Raw genomic sequence first — 27,965 nt, forward strand, 5'->3', positions numbered from 1 at the left:
GTCCTTTTAGAGGGGACAGCAGGGGACAGAAGAAGCCCTGACACTTCACTGAAGGGGACAGAAGCCCTGCCACGTCACTGCCCTGCTGGCTGCCCCGTTGGTGTGATCCCAGCACAGCAGACCCTGTCGGGAGCATCTACAGAGCTTGTCACCCCAAACTGGTGGCCCCTGGACACCTTGAGGTGAACCTGGCCTCTGAGGGACGATATCTGTCCAAGCATTTCACACCTGCTCCTCCAAAGTGGGACCTTTGTAACGTGTGGGGACAAACAGTGGTGGGAAAGGAGGTGACTGTCACAGCCCTGAGTGCACCAACAGGTTCTGCAGCCTCTTCCCTGCCCCTCCCAGGCTGCAGGTGCTCAGGGTCAGCCCTGGTGCAGGGCAGCTGAAACACTGGATCAGGCTGCTGTGGAAACCTGAGAGTTCCTGCTTGGAGTTTTTGCCCTGCAGCCCTGGGCTTGAGGGCTCTGTTCAGCACCGTGCCCCTGGTCCTTGTCTGAGCTGGGGTGCAGATCTGGCTCTGCCTGCCCTGCCTTGCCAAGCAGCTCCTCCTGGCAGAGGGAAGTAGGAAGTAATATAATAAAATCAAAGCTTTTCCCCATTCTGGTCACTTAAGTATTACAATGTTGGGATTCTTTGCCAGTATAAATGTGTAATTGATTATTAATTCCCTTTCCAGAGGCATTGTGCCCTCTAGTCCCCGTTTCACATGGACTGCAAATGGACACAGAATGAAACCTCAGTGATGGGGCTGCATTTAGAAAGAACATCTGGTTTATTGCTTATGCTGTTCAGGCTTTTAAAAGTCAAAGTACTCAGGGCTCCCTGCTGATAAAAATATTCCGAGCTGCTGCTTGACTCCAGGGTGAACGTAACGTGAAACCTCCTCAAAGCTTACAACGCTCTCACCTCCTCCTGAACTGCTCCTTTGGTTGCACCGCCTGCCCCGGGGCTCCGTGACACGGAGGCGGGTGAATCTCCTCTTTTTTCTGCCTTCATTCTCTGATCTGCCCTCACCAAAACCATGGTGGCAGAGCGGGACAGGGATGAGCAGCAGGGTGTCAGAAGACTTCAAGCAGTTGTGTCAGTTTTAGCACCTGTAAAACCTGGGCAGACAGCGAAAAGCTGCTGGGAGCTGCCTGGAGGATGCGGCTGCTTTCTTTGTCCTTGGAGCGTGAGCCGGGGAGTGGAAGAGCAAACCCAGAGGCTCCGGGTTTGCTCATGGCACAGGGACAGCAGGAACAATGGAAATTACCTGTATGTAAGCCATGATAACATGGCAAAGACAGGAGAACTCAGAGTAAATTCATCATTTAAAAAAAACTAACAAAAAATCCCAAACAACAAACATAGAAAATAAGGTCAGTGTGGATTTGCATATTTCAATATTAATACAGGGGAAGTAGAGATGTTTCTTCATGCTGTGGACAGCTGAACCTTAGAACTCCTTGCCAGAAGTTGTGAATGGAGAAAGCTTTCCCGGCTTGAAAAGGAAATTAAGGCAGGACTTCATAGAGTCCTGCTGAGGATTACCAAGTAGAAAAACCACATAAGGTTCACAGAATTCTCTGAGGTGAGAGTAGCTGGAAGCCCTAGCTCATGTGGGAAATATCACTTATCCTTTCTTTGACATGTGCTTCTAGGTACTTTTGAAAACTACTTACACATTCCATCTGAATCAGTATCACTGTCCCTTTTTATATATTAACAAGAAACATTAACATGAATATTAAAAAGTGGAATAATTATTCAGTGATTCTTTCCATATGAAATATAAAACAAACCCTATATCCTGAGCACATTTAAACAAGCCAAAATGACATTTCTTAAAGGCATGGATGCATTCATGCATTCCCTCTCTTCAGGGAGAGCAGCCAGACAAATAAACCTCCCACGTGCTCATCAAATGCTCACAAGATTGAGGATTTGGATTACAAATTATGACATGTTCTTCTTTAATAATGTACAGCAAATAAAAGGATTTACCTCCTGCTACAGTATTAAATCAGTTGTTCTAGAGGTTAACAAATCTGTTTCCCAAATTCTTAGGAAATGGAAATTTAAGGCTTTATTTTCTAAGTTACTCCATCATGGATGTTTTGGGAAGGAATGAAATGAGCATTATGATGTGATTTGGAGACTGTCATTACTGTGTGAATGTAGAGCTCAGCCAAGGTCTTACGCTGATGTGCTGGTGACACAAAATGTTTAATGACATCTCTTGTGACATCCTGTCACCCTTCTGACAGTGTGAGACAGAAATGTGGCTGCTACAGAAGGTGCTGAGCTACCTGGTCTTGCCAGCCACTGCCAGGGGAGTGCCATGACCCACTCTTGTGGGTGAGACATCAAATCTCCATCCAGAAAGTGACTGACATCTCCTCCTGCACCTTTTCGTGGAGGCTTTGGTTCCTGGACAGGTGTGAAATGGAGTGTGCTGAGGTTTTAATCTTACACTCCTCCCCCACTTTGCATTATTTTGGGTTCACTGTTTGCATATCTAAGGTGCCACAATTCCAGAATGGTTTGGGTTGGAAGGGACACTAAAGCTCATCTCATTCCACCCCCAGCCATGGGCAGGGATACCTTCCACTATCCCAGCCTGCTCCAAGCTCCATCCAGCCTGGTTTTGGACACTTCCAGGGATCCAGGGGCAGGCACAGCTTCTCTGGGCACCCTGTGCCAGGGTCTTCCCACCCTCACAGCCAGGAATTCCATCCCAAAATCCCATCTAAACCCTCAGATACACAGCAGTGGTTTCACTCCACTACTCAGACACCCACAAGGTGCATCCACATAACCATAAATAAGCATTTGTGAAAGGCATAAAGCCTGTCAGAGCTTTGTCTGTCAGACCAGGGTGTACCTTTCCTGTCAGGCAGAGCTGTGTGCCATCACTTGACTAATTCACAATTATTTACCTTGGAACCAGCACGGTGGCCTTTTAAACCCAGGATTAGTGTCCAGCCCTGCTGCTCACTCAGGAAGTAGTGGTGAAGACATTTGAGCTCTAACAAGCCATTATGTCTATTTTAACACAACCACCAAATGCCAACTTGGATTCATCCAGAGAGCTGTCAAGGGTTTTGCGTGTCAGTGTGTTCTCTTCTAGTTTCATTTAAAATTTTAGGGAAAGTTCCAGTATTTGACATGCTCTGTCCTTTCCCAGTCATGGCTAGGATCATTAAATCCTAAAAAAATCCCAAAGGCAAGCAATCTTATAAAACAGTCTTTTGTTCTGAGGCTGGCAGGATAATTCAAACAGGTCAGTCAAAAAATCACATTCTCCTGAGTGCCCTGGGGAGCCGAGTAGATGAGTGCCCTGCCTCTTTCTAACCCCCATGCCATGGCAAGAAGAGAATTTGCATTTAATACAGCCTAAAAACCCATTCAGTGAAATAACTGCAAGGTATTTTCACAGCAAGGCCCTGCTCATGATGGCTGGCACTTCCCCAGCTCCCTGAGGATTTAGGGAATAATGCCTGAGATTGTGTGATCCCCTTGGCTGGGCTGCCTGACCCTGCATGTGCCACTTCTAAAGTGTGCTGACCCCACTCCATAGCACCCTGAGGAAGGAAACTTTCAAATCTATTCCTATTTCATAGGCATAAACCATGCTGCCATTTCAGAATGTGCCCCAGGTTTGGTTTGGTTGTTTTGTGGGGTTTTTGTTTGTTTGTTTGTAGTGCTTAACACAGAAAGATTCTCCCAACACTCCAGTATTCAGTGGTGCAGTTTTATTTTTATGCCTTTTGCCCCAAATACTCAGTCCATGATTTTCTCTACAGTTTTTTTCTTTGACATAAGGATTTTCTGCTTAAAAATGGAAGCAAAGATTGGCTTCAAATTCCCTGGCAAAGCCTCTCATATGGGATACAGATTGTGTCAGCTTATCTGGCTCAAGCCTGTCTGCATGTAAACTTGTTTTCTTTGGAACTTCAGTGGTGCTCTGTGCCTCATTGTTCACATTCTTACAGCTGGGGTTGTGGCAAGGGAAAAATCAGCTTTTTGTTTCTCTCCTGCGCCACTGGGTAGATCACTGCTGATGCGTAGATGGAAATATTGTTTTTCCTTATAAATGTTTGTGCTCAGAAATCAAACTGGAAATGTTCAAAGCCAGATTGGACAGGGCTTGGAGCAACCTGGGCTAGTGGAATGTGTTCAAAGCAGCAACCCTCAGCAGGGATGGTCAGACTGTGAATGTGGGAAGCTGTCAGAGGAAAGCAGAACAGCAGTGGTTATTCACTGCACGTGGTGCTGAGCAGGGCTGCTATTGCTTAGAGACAGCCACAACTCAGATAACAGCTCCACGTCATGGCTTTTGAGTTCAGAGCTCCCTTGTTCAGGAATGATTTATTGTTTACTCTTTTTACTCTGCTGGTTTTTCGGATGAACGTCCTGTGAGAGCAGTTTGTGTTGTGTTACTGCTGCAGCACCTGCAATGCGAAACACAGAATGATATCAGAGGGTGGTTTGGGTTTGGGAAGATTATTAAAGATCATCCAGTCCCACCCCTGTTGGAACCCTGGTTACTGAGAATTTTAGATTTTCTCTGCTGACAAGCACTCACCCCCAAGAGAACACTGCATTTGACCTAAAGCTGTATAGAAGACTTCCAACATAGAATGATAAAACTGAGATTATAAGTGTATAGTTTGAATAGAAATGTGTAATATCACATAGTAGACAACTTAAAGTTTAAAGTTTTAGAATATAGTAATATATAAAAAGCAAGATGAAAGTTTTAGGACAGAGACTAATCCTTCTTCACCTTCATCATAGGATTAGGTGGTATTGTGTAATTAGATAAAATTCCACATTACAAGCCACGGGTAGTTAGTTGTTAGGTTCAAAGTAAAAATAATTTAAGTGTAATTTCTTAATTAGAGAGTTTATCCTTAAAGAACATTGTAGGGAGATAAGACTCCTTTTTTAGTTAGAGTGAAGTGCTGTAGAACTCACAGTCTGTGAGACTGTAACATAGATAAAAACTAATAAACATCTAAATTCAAACAACAAATACCATCTCATATGTTTAATCCCAACCCTTCACCCATCTCAATTCCCACACCACATCCTCATCTCCATCCCCATCTCCAGCCTCATCCCCATCCCTACACCCTGTCCCTGTCACCATTCCCATTCTCATCCCAATGCCCATCCTCATTCCCGATAGGGAAGATGTGTGCTGATGTCTTTACAAACAATTCCACAGGTGAGGGGATGGCTGTTAAAGGCTTTCAAATGGTGTTTAATGTCTCTAATAGCTTCAAGCAGAGGGTTTGTACAGAGCCCGGGCAGCTTGGCTCCTGAAACAGCCAAATGGGGCCGCACAACCCTGAGTTTCTAAACTTTGGGGTAAATGGCCTGCTCGGGGGGGATCTGTGGCATGGCGGTTCGGGAAGGCTGCACCTTCGGCCAGCGGGGGAAGGGAGAGGCACCGAGGGCCGGAGTTTGGGATAAAAGGAGGCTGCGCCCTCCGGAACCTCGAGAGAGAGAAAACCCCGCGGGGATGTGCCCAGGGCTCTCTGCCTTCACCTGAGTCAAGCTGCAGGGTCCTCTGGCTCCTTTATGGACTCTGGCTTTCCCCAGCGGGATCTCCCCACACACCATCACCATCCCGAGGCACGCCCAGCCCCGTTCCCAGCCCCAGCCTGATCCCATCCCCGTTCCCAGCCCGCTCCCCCTGGTCCCAGTCCTGTTCCCAGCCTGCCGCCCCCTGTTCGCCAGTCCCTTTCCCATCCTGTTTCCCTGTCCCGTTCCCAATCCCGCTCCCAGTCCCGTTCCCCAGTCCCGTTCCCAATCCCGCTCCCAGTCCCGTTCCCCAGTCCCGTTCCCAGTCTGGTTCTCAGCCGTTCCCCAGTCCTGTTCCCAGCCCGCTCCCCACGTTCCCAGCCCGCTCTCCAGTCCCGGTTCCCAGCCCTGTCTAGCCCTGTTCCCAGCCCGTTCTCCAGTTCCCAGTCTGCTCCCCCAGTTCCCAGCCCGGTTCCCAGCCCATTCTCCCGTTCCCGGCCGCTCCTCGCTGGTGAGGCGGGCGGGGCCGGCGCCGGGCGGAGCGGGGCCGAGGCCGCGGGGCCGCCGGGGGAAGGGAGGTGAGCGGAGGGTCCCGGCTGGGCAGGGGGACACCGACCCTGCTCCGGAGAGTCCCCGGTGGGCAGGGGGACACTGGCCCTGCTCCTCATCCTCTTCCCGTGCCCCCGTCCCCGGGGCGGGGCGATCCGGGATGTGTGGGGGGAGCGAACTGGGAGGGGACCGGGTGAAATTGGGGTGTGGGGCTGTCTGGGGGGGTTGGGAAGGCGATGAGGGGAGTTTGGGGATGTGCTGGGGAGCAGGGGGTGTGTGTGTTGGGATATAGGATATAGGATTTGGGGGTTCGTTGGGGTGCTTGAGGGGCAGAGGAGGAGGAGGAGGAGGAGTGGGTTGTTTGGGGATGGCTCGGGGTGGGCAGGGATAACGTGAGGCTGTGGGATGGGGGTAAGGTTTTGGGGTGTCTGAAGGGATGTGTGGAAGGCCTTGTCAGCACAAAGCAGAGCCCCGAGTGGGGGCATGGGTGTGTTTGTTGTCGAGTATCCGGGTTTGTTGAAGAGTGTGGGAAGGGGGTTCTTTTGGGGGTTTTAGGGTGCTTAATGTTGGGGAGGAGAGGTGTGAGTAGGGTGCAGTTCTGTGTAATGGATGGATGTAGGATGGCTCCTTAGGTGGGATCCTGAAGGGACAGGGATGAGCTGCTGGGTTTGGGGAGGCGTCAGGATTGAGGCAGATGAGGTGGGTGAATATTTGGGACCAGGTGAATTTGGTGTTTCTGAGAGATGAAGTTGGGACAGAGCATCGCAGAGTTGTTGCAGTGTGGTTTGGAGGATTGTCTGTTGGAATAGTGGGATTGGTGTGGGAGCTGGATGCTGGGCTTGGAGGTTTGTGTGTGCTTCATTTCTGGTAATCCACAGGAGTGTGTGCAGACAGATTTGAGATAAGGGTTTTTTCCACATGCTTCCCTTTGGGGATAAGAGTAAGCCTGTAGGATTTATAGGAGCCTAAAAGCTCTGGAAATGCACAAATCCTGTGTTAAATTTTGAGATAGCGGCATGTTTTCAAATTGCTTTTATTCACTGCTCAGTCTAGAGAGGGGGTCTGGGGTGTCTGTAGCTGCTCAGCACTGCTGGGGGCTTGGAGGAAGGTCATCTGGGAAGGATCAGGTGGGTACTGGTGCAGTCTTAGAAAATGATAAATTTAACAGTGGTCTGGATTTGTTTCTTTATATATCTGAGAAGAAGATAAACTCCACTTTGTGATCCCTCAGGGAAGTAATAAATCTCCGTCCTGAGCCACATCCTTGTTGGGTGAGACCCAAAGCAGCACTGGAGCTGCAGCTCAGGTTTTGTGTTTGATGAGTCAACCTGAATCTCTTTCATGTCCATCCCACCTGTAGCTGTCCAGGGCTCCCTCTGGAGATCACCTGCCTGAGGAAGGATGCTTTAGTGCAATAGTTTTGGTCATATATTAATCTGTCATGTGTCCAAAAAAAAATCACATTCTGCATCAGGGCTGTGGGAATATCCAGTAAAGCTTTTGGCTCTTCCTTCAGCAGGAAGGTCAGAACTGGACAAAGCAGATGGGGTTGAAGCTGGACACTTCTAAAGAGCAGGGAAATGTGTCTGAACAGGGAGAGACAGTGAATTCTTGAGAGAAATCCTGGTCCCATATTTTGGGAGCAGTGTGCCATTCTTGGAATGAAACCTGATTTTGATGGTGAGATAATTTCTGAAAGAACCAGGTTTTTGATGTGACCTCCCTCATGAACTCTGCACTGGTTTGCATTTGCTTTCACAGCCTTCTGAGCAGATTGTTTTCCAAGTCCAGGCAATCAAGCAGGAGTTTGTTGAGCATTTGGGGAAGTGTGGCCTGGTGGGTTGGGGGTAATCTTCTTACCCAGAGGAGCTTGTGTAACACACAGTAAAGTGCAGGAGGTCTGATTGAGACTGCCTTGATAATCCCTGCTCATCCAGGGGAGAGCTGGCTGTTCCCTGGGAAGTGAGGGAAGGGGGAATTGTGCTCCAGGTCACTTAGACACACTGAGGAATTGTTTATTCTGAGATTGGGGCTGTTAATGTGAGTCTTGCACTGGGCAGTTTTACTCTGAAGCATTGCTGTGTGTACAGGTGCTTCAACAAATGAAAAAAACCAACTTTGTTTCCTTCAGTCCTAAATGATTTCTTCTGAAATAATTGCTTGAAATACTTCCCAAGATTCTGGTTTGTGCCAGACACTGCCGTGATGTTTATCACTTGTGAACTCTGCAAGATTTGAATGCAGAGCCTTGAGTTCATTGCCCAAGTTCAGAGCCAAGGTCAAAGAGCTGCCACGTCCTGGCGGTGGCAGATCTTTGGGCTGCTGATGGTGAGCAAACAGAGAGACTGCAGGAGGAAAGGGCAGCCAGGGTGACACAGTGACAGCACCGAGCCACCTCCCTACGAGCACACCTTGATCAGCTGTGACACTTTGTGCTTGGGCACGGGTGACGTGGCACGACTGGCTTGCAAGTAGTTAAAATTCCAAGGGCAGTGCCATTGGTGGCTGTCCCTTGCCAAAACCACACAGCTCTGACCATCACCTGATGGGAGAGCAGCAAGGGCTGTGCCAAAGGAAAAGGAAAACCCAGCACCTCTTTTTCTGAGGAAGGAGAGTGGATTCCTTTCTCCAGTGAAGTCCGGCATTTAATTTGGAAGTTTTCCTGGATCTTTCTTTCCCAGACCAGCTGATGGGCAGCTGAAGCATTAGGCCCTGCAGCAGGAAGGTTTGTACATCTTGGAAAGTTGGAAAACTCTCTGTGTGCAGTTGGTTAACTGGAGGTGATGTTATCCTTGGTGATTAATAAAAAAAAAAATAATTAAATTTAAACTTGCTTTTAGTGGCATAGGGAGCTGAATAATTTCATGGGCTGGGTGGGTTTTAGGAAGTGTCTTTGATTTCTCAGTTTGGTGCTTTTTCATTGTCCTGATCATCTTCTGGCTGTTTTGGAGTTATTTTGGAGCTAAACTTCATCAGCATTACCAACCCTTCACTCTAAAACTGCAATTCTGAGCAATTGTGCTTAGAAGTTGGCTGTGTTGAAGTTAATATTTCTGTTAAAGTTCATATTTTTCGGGTTTATTTCACTTTCATATAAAAGTTGTCTGCACTGTTTTAGCAAAGCTTATGAGCACATTGAAGATTGGTGGGATGTTTCAAACTGATTTTTAATAACCACGATTATTGTTGAAATTCTTTTTGATGTGTGTTGGAGTTTGTGAGCTTAGTTTGCTTTCATAACTTAAATGACAGCTGGAAGAGAGCTGTGAGAGGGATTGTGGAAAAAAAAATCACATCTAATTCTTTAATCTCCATTTGAAGAGTTCAAGATAACACTTCTCAAGAGATGTCTGATCTTCTGTAGTTTTAAATTGCTTTTCTAAGGAAACAAGTTTTGTGCCATTGTGCTTTCTGCTAATTCCTCTGCTAATTATCCTCTGATAATTGCAGTTGCTTTAACATGCTGGCACCTTGGACGGAGGGATGGTTCCCACAATTTCTGTGGGGTAGAAATGAGACTCTCTTAGGGCTGCCTGTGGCAAGAACTCAGCCCTTATCAGACAGCAGGAGAGTTTGTGGTGCCTGAATTAGAGAAGGTTTTGCTCTCTGGACTTCTCAGACAAGAAGAGCTCATCCTGATGAGCCACATTTCAAAGACACTTTGAGCATCCTAATGAATTGTGTGATACAGGGCTGGTCAAAGCAGTTGTTGTCTCTTTCAAAAGTTTGACTTCACAAAGTGTTTTTTGCCTTTCCTTTTATTTCCCCAATGCTTTATTTATGTAGTTTGCCTGAAGCCAAGTAAATGCCTTTGGTTGTCCTTGTTTCCCTTTTTTTAATTCCTTGAGTTGTTTGTGATAATTCCTTAAAACCTGCTGATTTAGAGCTGCTTTTTTACTGATATAACCTAAAAAACTTATGATTGGGGCATCATAAATATTTTGCATATCATTCCACAGCATCTTGGAATGAGTCTAGAAATGAATATATTGGATAAGAAAATGAGCTGTTTGTTTTCCTTCAGGCAAAACACTTCCTAGGATATGTTTTCCCACTTCACAGGAGATCTGATGGTAAAAATGCATGTAAATACAGGTAATCAATGAGTTTTTTAAACTCATTTTTAATTAGTTCATTCTGATTCTCTTTCAGAGATGATATGAAGTGCTGTTAATCCTCTGACACCGTGCCCTGGATCCTCATGGTATGTCTGAAGGACACATCTCTGCATGTTCTGAATATGCCAGGTGAAGCCCAAGAATAACTTTCCACGGGTGTTTGTGACCTCTTAAAGAGGAAGAAGTGAAGAGAGGGCAACTTTTATGCTATATTTAGCCCTAGGTGAGTCTGTAAAAAGAACCTGATGGGCTCTAGCCTAAAATTTATTTTTGGATTTGTGTGTTACACTAGAAAATAGAGAAGTGCCACAAGGCAGCTTTTTGGAGCTTCAGTGAAGATGCAGCACATCAGTGGGATGTGGGCTCAGCACAGCAGCTTCCACAAACACCTGTGATAGCTTCACTCAGCCTTTCTGGTGCTTTGGGCAAAGCAGGAGGGGAAACAAGAACATTTTTCAGGTAGATAATTGCCCTATCAGATCCCCTGCCTCACCTTTTAATCTGAGAGGCAAGAAATGGGCACAGCCATGAGCTTTGAGAGCAGTTTGGTTGCCTTGCAGTGGCAGAGGTGTCCCCAGAGGGCTGTGTGGGGTCCCAGTTGTTGGTTTCTCTGGGTCTGGACTGAAGGCACTTGAGGCAGTATTTCATTCTCAGACTCAGGTGTTTATTATTTCTTATCAGTAAAACAGTCTCACTGCTGTGAGTTCAGCTTTTCATTAGAAGGCACAAAATGGCTACAATCTCTTGTTCCAAGGTCTTTTAAGACTAAACTATCCAATTAAGAAATGACACCTAGATTATTTTTCCTTTTAACCAAATAACTGATCCCAAAGAGCCCCAGTGTGGACTTTTCTGCCCAGTTACAAAATGCCACCCAAACCCATGAAGAAGAAGGAAGAAGCAGCATGAAGAAGAAACCCAGGACAGCACCCTGTGCCCTCCATCCGGCTTCCATCCACAACACACTAAAAATCCCAAAACGTGAATTTCTCCCCAAGTGACACCCACACTGCTCTCTATAATCTATTTCACACTTTTGTGGATTCTGGTCTCTTTTGAAGTCTAGGACACTTTCTCCATGAATGAGGGTCAGAGTCAGTGCTCCCCTGGGGGTCAGGGCACCCCAGAGGAGGCAGAGAAATATTCCCAGTGCCCTGGGTTTCCACAGTGCTGTTCAGTTCCAGTGGTGAATTCGCTCTTATCCTGCCTGGAATTTCGGAATGAACTGATTTAAACCTTTCATTTCCAGGTTGTCCTCATGAATACTCCCGTGGAGAATGTCCATGATCTTCTTTGCCTGCGTGGTGAGGGTGAGGGATGGGCTTCCCCTCTCAGCCTCCACAGATTTCCATCTCAACCAGGACTTTCTGGAGTGCAGGAAGAGGCTGAAGGCGCTGTCCTCGATCCTGGCGCGGTACCCCACTCGGGGCACGGCCAAAGGACGTAACCTGAGCATCCAGTGAGTCCCTGCTCTGCTTTGCTGGGGGATTTTTGGCTTTAATTTATGAAATATTGCTCTTGGGGATTAGTATTATATTGAAATAATACTATGGGTGTGGTCTGCAGTGCCTGATTCCAGCCTGAAATCCCACACTGCTTGTGTAGGGTGTGAATTGCAATAATTTTGAAGCCTTATTCCTCCATTGCTGCTCAAGGTAGTGAGCATGTGCTTAGTTATATATTTGTATATTTATATATATATTTTTATGTTAATATATTGTATTTTGCGTGTTAATTTATATAAATATACTTAGATAACTGCTATTTGTTTTATACTGTATTATATTTACATAGATTTCATTTTGCACTTACATTTATACATATAAATTCACACACATTTATACATATTTACATATACAAACACAATATTCATATTTAGTTCTATATTTTATATACATACACAGTATATATATGTATTTAGTTCTATATTTTATATACATACACAGTACTTATGCACATTTAGTTTCATATTTATAGATACCTGTGCAATATTTTACATATTATTTAGTTATCTATTTATAGATATATTCACAATATTTATACACGTTTAGTTATATATTTTATACACATACACAATATTTATACATATTTAGTTGTATATTTTATATATATATACATAATACTTATGCACATTTAGTTATATATTTATAGATAGATACACAATAGTTATACATTTTATATACATACACAATAGTTATATGTATGTAGTTATATATTTTATATATATACACAATATTTATACATATTTAGTTATATATTTTATATACATACACAGTATATATATGCATTTAGTTATATATTTTATATGCATACATAATTCTTATGCACATTTAGTTATTTATTTATAGATATTTACACAACATTTGTACACATTTAGTTGTATATTTATATTTCTTATTTGTATATATTTTGCTCATGTTAATTTTCATTTTGTGTGGCAAAAATGGGCAGTGCTTGTTACTTTAGCAGCTGGAGAATCATGGATTTCTACAAATCCCTTTAAGAAGGCATCCAAGTGCCTTGGAATGATTTACTTTAGGAGAAGAAATTTATTAAAGGAATTACAGAGAAAGAAATGAAAAAAATTGTTTAAACTCATCTAAGAAGTGAGTTTTAGCTTGTGATTGCATTTCTGATGAGCAAATGGAGGAAAACTTTAAGTGACCATAAGCTAAAACTAAGCATCCCTTTTTGGGAGGAGTTAAAAAATACATGAATTTCTACTGAAACAGGTGGAAAAGCAGAGATTTTCACCTCAACTCCTTTTCACTCGAAGCCAACTTGTGCCCTTTGATGCCAACAAGTCCTGCTGCTTTTTAATCTGCTGTGGTCTGTGCAGCAGCTCAGCCTGGCTCTGCAGTGAGAGCAGTGCAATTGGATCCGTGGCAAAAAGGCCATAAATTATGGACAACTTGGAAAAGGTGCTTTGAGGCAGGCATGGTGTTGATCCCAGCTGGGAGCTGGGAGCAGCAGGAATTTGGGGAAGCTCCCCAGTGGAACTGGGCTGGCAGAGCCAAGCAAAACTGTAAATCCCAAGTCCACAGTACAGCAAATAAATAAAAAATGAGGTGAAATGGAAACCGTGAGTGGGAAATGAAGTTGGGGTAAAATATAGGAGCAGGAGGAAGGAGACAGATTGTTCAGTTTCAAAACTTGGGTGTTAAACTGATTTCCTGCTGACAAATGGCTGGGCTGCAAGGCAAGATGTCCCTGAGAAATCACCTGGAAGGATTGGACCATCTGCAGGTGGAAACTTTTACATGAATATGGATTCAGTGTTAGAGGAGCCTCTTCTAGAGTAGAATTTTTATTGTGATGTAGCAGGAGGTGTTTGAAAATCTTGGGCTGTGCAAATTAACGAATATTTCTTGCTGTTAATATGATGTTGCCATCAAGTGAAGCAAGGAATCTTGTCTGCTTCCTGGGAACAAACTTCCTTGCTTTTATTTTTTTTCTGCATTTTCTTTCAAAATTGGTTTTCTGATCACCTTGGTTTTTATTAAGGTGATTTAAAGCCAGCCTGGGGAAAGAATGTCCCCGATTTGTACTGATGTACCAATTTAATAAAGTCTGTGTTGTGCTCTTCACTGTGCTCAGGCATCCTGGATGAGTTAAGAATAAATAATTGTGTAAGAAAAAATAGATCTACAGGGATTGCAGGACTTTGACAACAACAAAAATCCCCTTTTTTTTTTTTTTTTTCCAGTCTGTTCTCTCAGCTCTGTCTGTACATTTTGTTCTAACAGACAGCACAGCTTCATCCTCACATTCAGCAGGACTTTTCACCTTTTTATGTTGATGTGATGTTTTTAAAATTTCTATTTCAGTTTCCTTTCTTCTGGGGATATTGCCTGCATGGCAATCTGTTCCAGCAGCTACTCAACCATCATGGCCTTCTGCTTCCTGGAAGAGCTTCGCTGGGAATTTGCTGCTTCCTACAACACAAGGAGCATCAATTCAGCTTCCAGACCATATGCTTTTATTGAATTTGGTTTGTAACTTTGTTCTCTAATACTAAAAATCCTCTCTCTGCCAAATTGATGGTGTTAAACAACATCTCCTGGCTAAAGGCTGATGATGGAAGTGACTCTGGGTGTGCCTTTGCCTGTGTGTGGAGGAGGAGGGGGAGATCTTAATGCCCTGAACTATTTGAAGTATTTGGTTTGGAGTTCCTGAGAGTTCATCTTTTATGAACACAATGCTGTGGTGATTGATGAACAAGCAGAGAAGAAAAAAGAAATTGATATCTTGGACACTTTCTAAATAAAAAAATCTGACAAGTGAGGACAGATGAGTACAGGAAAAAATGGAGACAGAATAGATTATTATGGGCAGCTTTATTTCTGGCATGACTCGGAGTCAGAATACTTCAGAACCATGCCCAGTGGTTCTTTTTTAGCCTGAAATAATTGGTTTTCTTGCCAAGTAGCAGCTGCTCTACTGAACTTCACACCTTTGAAAGACACAATTCCCTTGCAGTGAGAAAGCTTTCTGGGAGAGGATAATATCCTGCAGTGTGTTTGCACTCTTCAGTCCAGATTTCAGTAACAGTGCTAAACTCAGGCTTAAAAACTTGAGAAATCCATCAGGAAAGCTTCTTTTAGAGCCATCTTGGATTTTGGGTGCATTCCCCTGCAGGGCACATTACAGCCAGGATGTAATTTCATATTGAGATCCACATTACTCCTTTTTTTTTAACTTGACTAGGAGTTGGGGGAATTTCTAGCCTCTTTCAATTGCATAAAGCTTATTTTTCAAAGAAAAAATACATTTCTAAAATAATTTTTACTCTTATGCTTTATTAAGTTACTGAGTGCCTAATACTGCTGTGTGGTTATTTATTTATTAATTTAATAATCTCCTTTCCTGTGTTTGGATCTAAGATGCACTTGATGGTCCAAGTTTTAATATTTTGTTTGGCAGTTACAGATCACTTTTATTATTTTTTAGAGTAGATATTTAAAGAAATTCTTTCCTCTGAGGCTGGGGAGGCACAGCTTCTCAGAGAAGTTGTGGCTGCCCCTGGATTCCCTGGAAATATCCAAGGCCAGGTTGGACAGAGCTTGGAGCAGCCTGGGGCAGTGGAAGGTGTCCCTGCCCATGGCAAGGGTGGTACTGGATGATCCTTAAGGTCCCCTCTCTCCCAAACCTTTCTGTGCTATAAAATGTTTAAAATAAGTATTTTTATTCCCTAACCAGGAGTGTAATTTTGTGCCTGAACCCAGTAAGAAATGAAATAAAGAAATTAAAACAACCAAAGAGAACGCCATGATACGATAAAATATCACTACAATTAAGCTTTTAACAACACTAAGGATTAATTAAACAGTCCTTCAGAGGTGACTTGAGCAGCTTTTCCTGTTGTTTCAGATAACACCATTCAGAAGGTGAAACACCATTTCAACAGCACCCGTGGCTCCAGGGCGAAGGGCAGCTGGGAGAGGGTGGAGGAAGAGCTGAAGCTGCAGCCCCCAGTGCAGCTGCAGCTGGAGGCCATGGAGCTGCTGAATGGGCTGAGCAATGGAGGGCACGCAGGAGGCCATGTGGAGGTTGGTAAGTTACTTCTACACCAGGTGACAGGAGATTCCCTCACCCTCACACTGGTGCCAGGTGGCAGGATGGTAGGAAAACACGTTCGCTCTTTGTTCTGGTTTGAAGGCAAAACCAGTGAGAGACTCCCAAGTCAGAAATATAATTTATTAGGAAAAGAAAAAAAAAAAAAACCAAAACCAAAAACAGAGCAAGGGTTATTATGGGTGAGTGCATCTTGGCTCTGAGCTAAGAGCACCCTGTTACCTTCAGGGATACCCCTTAAATACCTTTTAATTACATCATCCTGTTGCATATTCATAGACCCTTATGCATAGTAAACTTTTTCCCAAAGTAGTTTACACGTTGCAAGAATTGTTTAGCACAGCTCCTCCTTGGATTCACCTTTTTAGAGCATGCACATTCCTTGGTTGTGGCTTTAGTCCATGGCTCCTCCTTGGATTCACCTTTTTAGGGCATGCACATTGCTTGGTTGTGGCTTTAGTCCATTTTTGTCACCTCCAGTTTTTGGGCCTTTGTCCACGCTGCCTTCAGAGGGTGAGTGCTGCTGGCTGGCAGATCTGTACTGGTGTGCCCATCCTGTGTCCATTGGGTGTTATCCCATCCCAGCAGGCATTTAACACAAGCACACTGATATCAGCTGTTTCACTGAGCTTAATTAACAGCAGAAATAAAAACTGTATCTTTATGACAAAGTTACTTTAACATGACACATATAAAATCTGTTTTAATATTTGCAAAAGGACAATATTATAATATGTATCTATAACAGTAGAAATGCTGCAACATCCCTTAAAGCATCTCCTTCAGAAGCCACTTGGAGTAAGGCCATGGGAGCCATTTCAAGTCCATGCACACACACACACACACCACAGATAGCTCAGGGGAGGAAGGACAGGAAGGGTCTCTGTGTGATATATTCCAGCAAAGGTTTATTGCATCCACCATGCCAAAGGGATCAGGGACAAAGACAAAACCATGTGGTCTGCACAGGCCTGAGTGTGGGGTCAGTGACTTGAGGGTCCAGGGATGGTGCAAAGGGCAGCAAACTAGGGGGGATGAGAGATGAACAATTGGGGTGGGCAGGATCAGCTGGCCAGTGGGGGAATTTAAATAAAATTATAGTCATTCAGAGAATTACATTTTCCATTTCAGGGGAGGCTTCTGCCTTCCTTAGCAGACACCTGTCTTTCCAAATTGAGAGATATTTCTAATGTGGATTAGCAGTAGTGCTGCAGAGCATCATGGGGAAAAGTCCTCTCTTTCAGTCTAGGTGAGGAAAACTCTATGGTAGATCTTTCCAGGGCAAAACTTGGTTTATTACGTTCCCACAACTCTGTTTTTTCCTACTATAAAGACTTCCCCAGTGGATTTTTGTAGACACTTAACTAAACAGGGAAACATGAGTACAACTATAAAAACAATGATTACAACCTACAAAATCTGTTTGGCAAAAGATGAAACCCATCTTTCCAACCCCGTTGTCTGAAAAGTTAATTGATGTAATCTGAGTTCTTCTCAACTTTTAAGTCCTTTACTTGCTCCTTCAGCTTCTGGATGTGGATAGGTGTTGAGTGTGAAGAAAGGTTGAAGCAGCACATCTTTTCCAAATCTTGGCAGTTATGACCATGGGCAAGCAGTCTGTTGATTGGTTTTATAGTGCTACATGCTTGATGATGTTGGCATTTGTTATCAGCTCACTCAGTGCCTAGAACACAACATTGGTTTACTCAACACTTTCAATTCTCTTAGCATTTTTAAAGTTTTGCAGCAGCATCCTCAGGGGCCAATACTCAGGCTACTCTTTTCTTTTTTCTACCTCAAAAGTCAGTTTTGTTTTGGCAGTCAGATTTAAATTGATGGACAAATCTGCTGTGCTTAATTTTTTGAATTGTGGCCCACAGCACATGGCAGAAAAACACGTGGGGGTTCCTTGTGTACCGAGAAATATTTATTTACATTGTGTGTGTGAAACCAAAAAAGGCTTTTTCCATCATAGTAAACAACATATGGGCTTTACATTGCAGCAGGTATGCAGCAGAGCTGTGGAGACTGCTGTGGAGTCTTTTTCCAGCCTTACAGCTTCCTCTCTGTGTGGAAAATATAGGCTGGGCTTGATATTTTCCATGTGGAATTCTCTTCAAATCGTTGCTTGTTCAAATTTCTAAAGAAGCTCCACTGATTCATTCATTGCTTGTTGCAAATTCATAATGAAAGATCTATGATTCAGTCTGAATGAATTTCTTCAGCCTTGAAGGAAAAGAAGATGAGAAAAATATGAGCTGAGGGTCACCTCTTGTTCTCACATTGTCTGGTTTGAGTTGTTCTCCCCTCTTTCCTTTTTCCTTTTACCTTATTTAAAAAAAAATTAATACATTTGACTAAAATTCTGAAAGAGGCTTTGTGTATCTGTATAAATAACATAGGCTTGACAGGGGCCTTTTTAATAATAAAACCTGATGTTTTACTGCTTTTGAAGTACCAACCTCTAATTCTTTATTATAAAAATGGTACCTCTTACTTGTGTTTCGGTTGCACAGTCAAGGTCCTGCCTACCTCCTCCAGAAATGAAATCAGAGAATTATTTAGGTTGGAGAAAACCTTTCAGATCATTGATTCCTACCAGAAACCAAACCCTGCCAAGTCCACCATTAAACCATTTCCTATTTTAATCCTATTAGCACGGTGGTTTAAATGCAGCTGGAGTGCCATGAACTTATATTTCCTTTTTTTTTTTTTTTTGTTGTTGTTCTTGGCAGAGTGCCATGAACTTATATTTCCTTTCTTTTTTTTTTTTGTTGTTGTTCTTGGCTTATGAAACACTAATAAAATTAAATTCCAGTTGCTCAGTCTTATTGTTTATGATAGATGAGCTGGAATCTAATTTGACATAGGTATTTTTAATTAGAGTATGGAAGGGCACTGGCCAGGAGGAATTAAAAATAGAATGGAAACCACTTCATTTGCCAGTCAGATTTGTGAGTGCTCCTCAGAGCTGTGCTTGAAGGTTAAATCTTTTCATTTTATGACAGGGCTTAGAAATTCTTTGCACTTTTTCTTTAAATTTTGAACAGCTTCAGTGCCAGTAAATATTTGTGATCTAGTCTGTGTCCACAGATCAGAAATACATTTTCACTTCCCTCTTATTCCTAATTGCTTTCCTTTACTTTCCATCTGGCTTTTTATTTCTGGCTGTTCTCTCTGGTCTAACCCAAATACTCTCACAGATTGTTCTGCCTTTATTTTAAGGATCATGTTTATGATCATCTGTTTGCCTCCACTGGAGTCAGCTTTCCTGGCTTGTGTCTCTCTCCTCTCATCATCCCCTCCCAGCTGAATCCCACTTTGCTGCTCTAAGTTTAGCTGTGTGCATAGTGTTTGTTCCATATTAATGTTATTTATACCATGGCTCTGCTCTGCAAGAGGCTGTTTGAAATGCTGTGGCTGCAGGAGAGCAGGATTGAATAGTGACTGCACTCCCTGGTGCAGATTGATTGATCCAGGGCTCATCCAAACATCCCTTCCTCACAGGCTGGAGCTGCTGCTGGCCTCTCTGGAGCTGGGTGAGCTCATCCTCTGCCTCCTCAGTTTGTTGTGAAAAGGGCCAGAAAAGTCAGGGTAGCTTTGTCCTTGTTAGTATTCATGAGAACAAGAGATTTTTCCTTTCTTACTTCCATTCTTTCTGCTGTTTGTTCTTTCCTTTTGTTAACTAAACCCAGCCCAAAAACCCATCCCTTGTACCCTTGATCAGCACCCCACAGCCCTGGCTGCTGCTCAGAGCTCCCTGCTGTCAGTGTGGGCACAGCCAGAGGACATGGGGCTGTGTGCAGGGCACAGGGGGGCTCTCTGTGCCCAGGGAGGGTTTGCACATCACAGAAGCAGCAGAACAACCTGTGCACTGCTCTTGTCAGCCAGCTGGAGAATCCTGCAGCTCCCCTTGGGGAGTGTTCTTCATCTTCCACAGGGAGTCCTTCAGAGGCCTTTCCAAGGGGCTGCTTTTGAAGCTGTCTCACTCCCTGCCTTTTGTGTGCTTGTGTTTCAGTTTAGGCTGTTGGAGTGTGATTTCATTTCTCACTCCTGGTGCTCTTTCTGCAGAGCTCTGAGCGAGTGACTCAGTGTCCAGCCTTGTGCTGTGCCTGCAGGAGGCAGATCCACACTCTGGTGTCTCCTTCCAGTGAAATGGCCACAGGCCTTTGCCAGAAAATCTTTCACGGGCAGAGGTTTCAATTTCTTCACTGTGTGAAGGTGTTTGCAGTTATTCTGCACATGTTCAAACCTGCTGGTGCATCACCCACAGCTCCCAGAATGTTTCTGTTTGGATCTTGTGCTCTGAAGTGCACAACTTCTGTGCTTGAAGAGTCAAATCAATGTGAACCTAATTAGTGATTATTTGTGCTTGTGCAGAGTGGTGCTGTCTTGGACTGAGTGTTTGTACTCTTCTTTTCCCTTGTTTAATGTAAGAGGCCATTCCAGTATGAAATTCTCTTTATAAAAATATGACTGACTTCACCCAAGGAAGTGAAATAATTTTCCCTTAGCAGGACCCATCTCACTTCTCTGTGCAATTTCAGTTTGTGAGTTAAACCTCAGAATTTAACAGCACAAACAAATCTCTGCAGCAAACCACTTCAAGACCAGTTTTCACAGAATCTGAGTCCTGAGCAATGGGATGTTTTAATCTCCCCTGCATCTGTGACAGCAATTCTTTTTATCCTCCTGGACTAAAAAAATGTAACTTTTACATAATATTTCATGCTGCAGAAGCAATGTATTGAGACCTACATTGCTCTTCCCTAGAGACTGGGAACTCTTGGCACATGTGGTTTGCAGGATTCTGCTCAATGAATGACATTTGTATTTGATAATTATAATTTATTTGAGAGACATTTATGCCTATGGAGTAAACCTTAAAATTTGAGGAACAGTCTTTATTAGGAAGTATCTGTGGGAGAGTTACACACATATATATAGCTGCAACATTATTTAGTTAATCAAATTAGGAATAGCAGGAAAAGATAGAAGGAAACTGAATTCTGGGGTCAGGGAATGAATAAAGATGCTGCTTCAAGTTCTTTGTAAATGTCACTGTGTAGCAAAAGCAAAGCCAGATTGCCTTTGAGTGACAGAGTTACACCATTCTGTCTGTAATACCCAGTAATGCTCCCTAAAGTGACACACATCAAATTGAGTTGATCCAGTTCCTTTGGAGCTGAAATTATGAGTGTGTGAGTGTATGCCAGGCAAATTAATTACAGAGACATGGATGAAAGGTGCTTTACATCCCTTTATTAATTTGGCACCAGAGTTTTTTACATCCATCTATCAAAATGTGGCTTGAAGGAGAAGGCAGGAGTGTTTTCCTCTCTGAAACTTCTTCTTTCCTTTTTCCATGTGGTGGCTGTTGTGGTGATTAATCTGTCACTCCAAAGGAAGCCAGAGGTGCAGTTTATCTGTAATAGTCAGATAAATAAATAGTTACATAAATAGGATCTGGATACACCTGAATACAGGGAGAAGATGGTTTCCTTGAGGGCTCATTCCTTCTCTCCTGTGTCTTGGGTGCAGGAGAAGATCTGGATTTGATATCTGAGCTGCAAATTATCATTTTTTATGAAGCTGACAGTGTCCTCCTTGTGGTGATCCAAGGGCAGGGATGAAATGTAGGTGAGGATCAAGGTGTGGAATCTGTTGTTGGACAAGTGCAGGAAAACTGGAGGTGTGCTCTTGGCCAAGCCTGAATTAAAGGCAGCAGATTCCAAAGCTAAACACATATTTATGATAATTACTTTGACCTTAATTAGGGATGTATCAATGAGATTATCATGCAGAACTGCTGTTCAGCAGTGTGGGTGTTAAGTAGTAGCAGGGAAGGTGAGAAGGGAAGGAGGCAGATAATTCACTACCTGTGAAATGGGGGCAGCCTGAGCCCTCAAGTGGGAAGAAATGTTTAATTACTGGTTAAGGAGGAGATGAATTGCTGCCTTGCTGTGGTGGGTGGTTGAAATCTAAGCCCTTCCCCAGACATTTGGATGGTGAAAGCTTTTGGCTTTTCTGCTGACCTGAGGAGTGCTGAGCATCCTCATCTGCTGGAATAAACAAAGAATTATCTACGTGCACCATAGTAGAAGACATTGATGCCAAATAGGTCAAGAAAAATCTGTTGCTGACCTGTTTAAAAATACTCCAGAGCTCTTGATGATTTCTGGATGTGTGAAGAACTGGATACTGCAATACAACAAAAAAAAAAAAAAGGGGGTTTCTATTCATAATCAGTCTTCCCTGGAGCAAACATGAAAGGTTTTGAAAGTGTTTAAAACCCACACAAGGTAATTGTGGTGTTTTCTAGTAAAAGATTGAAAGTAATAGAGCAAACTTTCACTAATGTCTGGTTTTCCTTTCAAGTCCCTACTTACAGAATGCAGCCTGTGACCCCCCTGGGGATTCTGTCACTTGTTCTGAACATCATGTGTGGAGCTCTGAACCTCATCCGAGGAGTTCACCTGGCAGAATATTCCTTTCAGGTAACCCTGAGTGCTCCCAGACCTGAGAATGAGGGAAAGGCAGAGAGTTTTTGGGTACCCAGTTCAAGGGTGGCTGTTCTGCCCCTTAGCTGAGCACACATCTCTCTACAAGAAGTGTTTTGTTTTTCCAGGGAATGTACAGTTGGTTACTCACCTGTATACCACAACATTTTGTATTTTATTCTGTTCTAGAGGACTTTAAATTTTGAGAGATATTTTATTCTTACCATGCTGCCTGGATTTCTTTTCTCCATTCTTGCATTTTATTTTAGATCCTTTTCTGTAATTTTTGTAAAAATAAACATGAGACTGTAAACAACTTTAAAAAAGGGGGAAAAAAGTGTCCTGATTGTATCCTGGCACAGTTTTATTTAGCAGGAACTGTCACATAAGCCTCAGTTCTTGGTGTCTTATCCAATGATATTGATCTTGGTGTTTGACACTGTTACAGTCAATCAACATAAACTGGGAAAAGAAGTTCTTGACTATATTTATAATGTTCTCAAATATCAAGCAGCACTTGCTAAAAGCTGTGCCTGACGTATTTGTCACTTCTTTTAATCCCAACAGGAGGACCATGAAGGAATTGGAAATGTGATAGCTTTTTTTCTACCTTTTCTAGCCTGTGTTTTTCAGGTATGTTAACTGCAAATAAAGTTTTTTGCTGATTATTTTGCTGTTACAATTCACAAAGCAGAGTCATTTTCAGCTAAGCAGAGGTTTTTAATATCCTACCTAGATGATTCCACTGATTTATTCCAGTGAAGTGGCACAAAAGCAGTTCAAGGCATGTTTTGACCCTTGGGAAATTGCATTTGCAGGATTTTTCAATGCTTCCATGTTCTGACAAGTCAGAGGGGGCTGGGTGTGATGGATAAATGCCATCCCAGAGATGGTTTCTTCCCAGAGGGATGGACACATCTTCCTGTCAGTGTCTGACTTAGTGATGGGCTTTTGTAGCACAACCACCTGAGCAAATATTGGACAGCAACATTATTGAAAATGGTGTAATTTATATGAAAAATCACATTGAATCCTGGTAGTTCCTTAGATTTTTTTTCCACCATGGGGTTATTTTCTCTGACCTTACACAGAAGAGTTTGAATGAGGAAAATACAACATGTGCCAAATTGGTTTTTCCCGAAAGGCTCCTTGAATTCCTAAAAAATTGAGTTAAAGGTGAACCTTTAACTTGAGGGCAATATATGCTGGAAAATCTTTAACTTTCAGCCTGGCATTGCAGAAAGGTGCTGCAGGTTTGTTTCTGGGAATAACTGATGCCTACAGTGTATTCATTGCCCTTGTTGCTTTTGGATCATGGTTTGGGACCACTGTCTGCAGACTTTGATGTATTTATGGGATTATATGTTATATTATGATACAATTTAGTGTCTTTCAGCTTTCTTACACCTTTGCTCATGGCAGAGCTTTGGGGTGGATAGATTTATTTCTATATAATAGATGGATTTGGATCTAATAGATTTATTTTGATCTAATAGATTTATTTTGCTCTAATAGATGGATTTACATCTAATAGATTTATTTTGATCTAATATATGGATTTAGATCTAATAGATGGATTTAGATCTAATAGATTTGTTTAAATGTAAGAAATTTATTTAGATTTAAGTACTTGATGCAAGTTGTTTTTCATAAAGAAAGAGGCAGCACAGAGCCTTTCTCTGTGAGTACCCGAAGCCAGGGAAGCTGAATAAAGGAGAGTTTTCTCTTCTTTTGATTTATAGCAGCTTCTCCCCAAAAGCTCTGCACAACCTGCAGTGCTTCTTTCCACGTGCTGACCTCTGCCTGTGGAATCAGCACAGTTGGAAATTGTGACCTGAGCTGACAAAGGCTGATCTGTCACTGCCTGAGGGGAAAAAGTGACTCCTCTGTCAGCACTGGGAGCTTTTCATGTTCTCCTGTGAGGGTTTTGCCCTTCACACGCTCAGAGGATGGGTCCCAGGCAGCAATTCCCAGCTGGATCCCTGCTTTTTGCAGAGTTCTGTGCTAACTCTCCCTCTCTGCTCCTTCTGCAGTGTTACCTGTACCTCTTCTACTGCTCAGCCAGGAAGGTGAAGACATTTCTACTCCTTTTCTGTGTCTGTTCATGCAACATCTACTTGTATGGATTGAGGAACCTCTGGCAAATCTCCTTCCACATAGGAGTGGCTTCTCTTTCCTCTTACCAGATCCTGACAAGGCAGCTCCTGGAGAAGCAGCCTGACTGTGGTGTATGAAAAAAAAAAACAAACTTGGGGTTTGCTACTCTGTTTTTACAATGCTTTTTTTGTATTCACCTGGCCAAAAATAGCTCAGAGTGGTTTTTTTAACCATCCATGGCAATGGTTACTGCAGGGAGACCAGCTCCAAGCAACTTGGGATAAGTAGGATCCTGTGATTATGTCCAGCACACAGCAAGGGGTGCAGCTGTATTTCACATGGTGTGTGGTGGAGCTTGTCAGGTGTCACCACAGATGGAAGTTCTGACCTTCAGCAGCTTTTCCTCCTTGGCTGCCACCATCCAGACAGCATTTTGCCATTTGTCTCACTGGCTCTGTGAGAGCTTGGCAGGTCAGTCTTGCCCTGCTGCTGCAAATCCTCAAATTGTGTAGTAAAACAAAGGTAAAGTGATGGGGTAACATTTTTGTCTCTAGATTGTTTTGGTAAATGTGGGCTAAGGGGTTGTTTGCTGTAATTAGGTGAGTGCAGAATCAGTGGGAAAAATGCTGAGGGTGAGCTTCAGGATCACTTTTCTAGATTTGGAAGGACAGGGAAAGTCTGTGGCTCTTTTATAAACCATAAAGTCTATAAATATCTCCTTGGCTGAACAGCACATTGCAGTTTAGTGTGTGCTCATGGGTTAATTGCAAATATGCTTGGGGCAGCAGAAAATAATCCAAGTGGGTGTAAGTGATCTGTCAGCTCTTGTGGCCTTTGTTTCCTTGGTTAAGGTCACTTTTAGGATAAGGGCAATTCCATGTTTGCTTGGTCTGTATGGATAATAAATTTCCCAAGCCTATTTATGACAGGCCACTGACTCCTTCACCTTTTTTTAATAAAATGAGTAGCTAGTGAGTAGAAAGCCATTTCCAGGAATGGAAAGCAAGAGCAGGTTCTCTTTCTTTTGTAAAACACCTGTGGGTAGTGGAGGTGAATTCATACACTCAGATGAGTTTCTGGGTGTGCACTTTGGAATAGGGGACTGGAATTCCCTACCTCTGTTCTGCTCTGTCATGGATCCAGGGGCATTTTAGGGCATAGAAGAATAATTTAGACTGGCTCTTAAAAAAATGCATAGCAGTTTGATGCACTGTCCTTGAGGGGTTGTAGAGATTCAGACATTAGGTATGTTATTGTGGAATTACGGTCCTAAAATTTCCTTTTTTTTTTTTTTTTTTTTTTCTTCATGGTAATCCCCATTTCTTTCACCAAAGATTTATTTTTCTTCTCACACAGTCTCTACCTCTGGTTGCAAAGAGATTAACATGCAGCAGAATTGTCTTTTATTGCAGGAACACTTGAGAAAATTCCTTTCTTTTATCTCAGTGAGTTTTCCTAGAATCTCAGGATGCAAACACGAGGATCAGACCAGAAATTCATGGTGCTGGACCTTGGAAGCACTTCTGGATGCAGCTGACTGCAGCAACAGCATCCATGGGCAGCCCTTTACAAACGGGACAGTTTCTAGGACATCAGGAGACTTAGTGCCAGAGCTTTTCCCAGGAGGAAAATGTAGGAATTTCTTTTTCACTGCACTGACTGGAACAGCAACGTGATAAAAACCTCCAAAGTGTGAGGAATAGTCTGGTAGGAATGATGGAGGAATATTTTAGCCAGGCATTTAAGGACACAGCTCGAGTTGTGTGCCATAAGGGAGAGGTTTGCTGTTATGAGGGAAGGGATTAAAGTTGTTTGTCTGCCATTATCCCAGTTTTCTGTCAGAGTGCAAGTGGAGAAATGAAGCCACAATTCAACCACACCAAGATGACCCCACAGATATGAGGGGTTTTGTGCTGCTCTTAATTTTCATACTGTTCACTCCCAGTTTTCCCTGGTAAATTACTTCTGGAGACTGCAGGGAACTCAGCCACGAGTTTGGATTACAAGTTTAAAAACAACAAAAAAAAAAATCTGAAAAAAAGAACACCCCAAAAATCTGACAATAGAGACTTAACACTTTAAGGATAATGGATCTGGTGTTTTCCAGGAGCATAAATTGGATTAAAAATTGCATAAATTGGATTCCTGTGGGAAAAGGATGAAGCATTTTATACTACAGACAGACAAATCTTCATGGAAAGGACTTTAGGACAGGAGCCAACTCCCTGCTCCTGCCTTTTTATCCTCACTCTGGCTAAAGAGTCCAAAAGAGCTTTTCCTGTTTCTCCTGGGCTTGGCTAAAGCCACCCCACAGAGCATTTCCAGAGGGCATTCCTCAGAGCTGATTGGAAAAATTATAACATTCCTGCTGCTTCCCCAGCATCCAGCTGCTCTGTCCTGAAACAGATCCATCCCTGAGCCAGGGGATGGCAGCCACAGCTCTGCAAAGGAGTGCTAGAACAGGCTGTCTGGATAATTGTGCAATTAACAGAGTGGGGGGAGGTTAATTTCAGCTTTTTTTTAAATTGTTTTTCCTAAAAATATTTCAGTAAAATCAAACCAAATCAGTTGGTTCAGTTCTGCCTTTGCCTAAACTTGTATTTTTTTGCTTTGTGGATTTTTGGGGAATGTGGCTGAATCTTCAGGTGTTTTCTACCCAGTGACAAAGCTCTGTTTTGGTGTTGGTCTTAATCCCTTTGCAACCTTTTATTTTCCTGTAATATGTGTGAACCATATTAAGGAATCTACATGGATTAGTCTGTGTGCACTTCATAGGTTTGGGTTCCAGGATGAGGCAGAGCACACAGAATTTCAGAATTTGACCTATTTTTATTTTTAATTTGGTATTTATCCCATGTCCACACAGTATTTATACAGTTCAACATTTTCTCTTGGCAAAACAGCAAGAGGAATAGAATAGTTTACATGGATCTCAGTGCTTTAAGATTTGATAAAAAAGAATGACTTGCAGTTTGAGAACACAAAATCTGACTCATAATGTGGGATTTTTCCTGTATTGAATCAAATCCCCAAAGAGAAATCCATCCCTTTTTTCAGCTTTCAACTGGTTAGTGTGGTTTGAATTGCATCTTCTTCATTCTGTCACTTGGCAAGAGAAATCTTTTGGAAACTCTTCTCCTCACCCAGCAGCTCAGCACAAGCAAATTGGCAAAGAATAAACTTCAGTAATTTCCAGATTTGCTTACTCAGTGCTTAGTCACTTTATGAAGCTGGTAATTCTCTGGTTTCTTTTTTTCCCCCCCTTTTCTCCCAAAGACCTGTTGAGTTTGTAGAAGGTGGGCTGGTACCTTTTTAGACATTTTTGCACTGTATTAATAATTAAACCTGTGTAAATGTGTATAAAATCATTTTGCATGTATATGTATATATGTACATATATCTAATAAATGGCTTTTTTTTGTAATGGTTGTCTTCATGCAGTGTTTGGAATTTATTGATTATGTGAGATACAAGGTTAATCAATCATTCAATTTTTGCAAGCACCTTCAGTGATCCCTGTGGCCAATTCATTAGCTCTGTATAAATCTATTTATAAATACATGTACAGAAATTTAGTTATCCAAGCAGGGAATTGGGATAGATTCCCAATTTG

At 42.8% G+C, this 27,965-nt stretch overlaps 1 protein-coding gene across 4 annotated transcripts; it reads left to right on the plus strand.

The window, feature by feature from the left end:
- Nucleotides 1–6,035: 6,035 nt before the first annotated feature.
- Nucleotides 6,036–27,776, plus strand: SEC22C (SEC22 homolog C, vesicle trafficking protein). Of its 4 annotated transcripts, none has more exons than XM_039726545.1 (8): nt 6,036–6,092; nt 10,216–10,267; nt 11,431–11,640; nt 14,009–14,172; nt 15,552–15,734; nt 22,134–22,252; nt 22,823–22,888; nt 24,289–27,776. In XM_039726545.1, exons 3-8 carry the CDS (start codon nt 11,459–11,461, stop codon nt 24,487–24,489), a joined length of 915 nt encoding a protein of 304 aa, XP_039582479.1. In that variant the 5' UTR covers nt 6,036–6,092; nt 10,216–10,267; nt 11,431–11,458; the 3' UTR covers nt 24,490–27,776. The 4 variants fall into 4 exon arrangements, with proteins under 4 accessions (XP_039582479.1, XP_039582480.1, XP_039582481.1 ...); XM_039726546.1 differs by having other exon boundaries at nt 6,042–6,092; nt 10,216–10,404; XM_039726547.1 differs by lacking the exon at nt 6,036–6,092 and adding an exon at nt 8,293–8,788 and having other exon boundaries at nt 10,216–10,404.
- The last annotated feature ends 189 nt before the right edge of the window (nt 27,777–27,965 follow it).

Source organism: Passer montanus, unplaced genomic scaffold (genome assembly GCF_014805655.1).
Source record: "Passer montanus isolate IOZ18808 unplaced genomic scaffold, ASM1480565v1 scaffold59, whole genome shotgun sequence".
Classification (NCBI taxonomy): domain Eukaryota; kingdom Metazoa; phylum Chordata; class Aves; order Passeriformes; family Passeridae; genus Passer; species Passer montanus.

Bases quoted from the DNA above. Each gene is read 5' to 3' on its own strand.
- SEC22C (XM_039726545.1), top strand. From the start codon at position 11,459: ATGTCCATGATCTTCTTTGCCTGCGTGGTGAGGGTGAGGGATGGGCTT. The intron at 11,641-14,008 runs GTGAGTCCCTGC...TTTCTATTTCAG, and splicing joins GGACGTAACCTGAGCATCCA to TTTCCTTTCTTCTGGGGATA. The intron at 14,173-15,551 runs GTTTGTAACTTT...CTGTTGTTTCAG, and splicing joins ATATGCTTTTATTGAATTTG to ATAACACCATTCAGAAGGTG.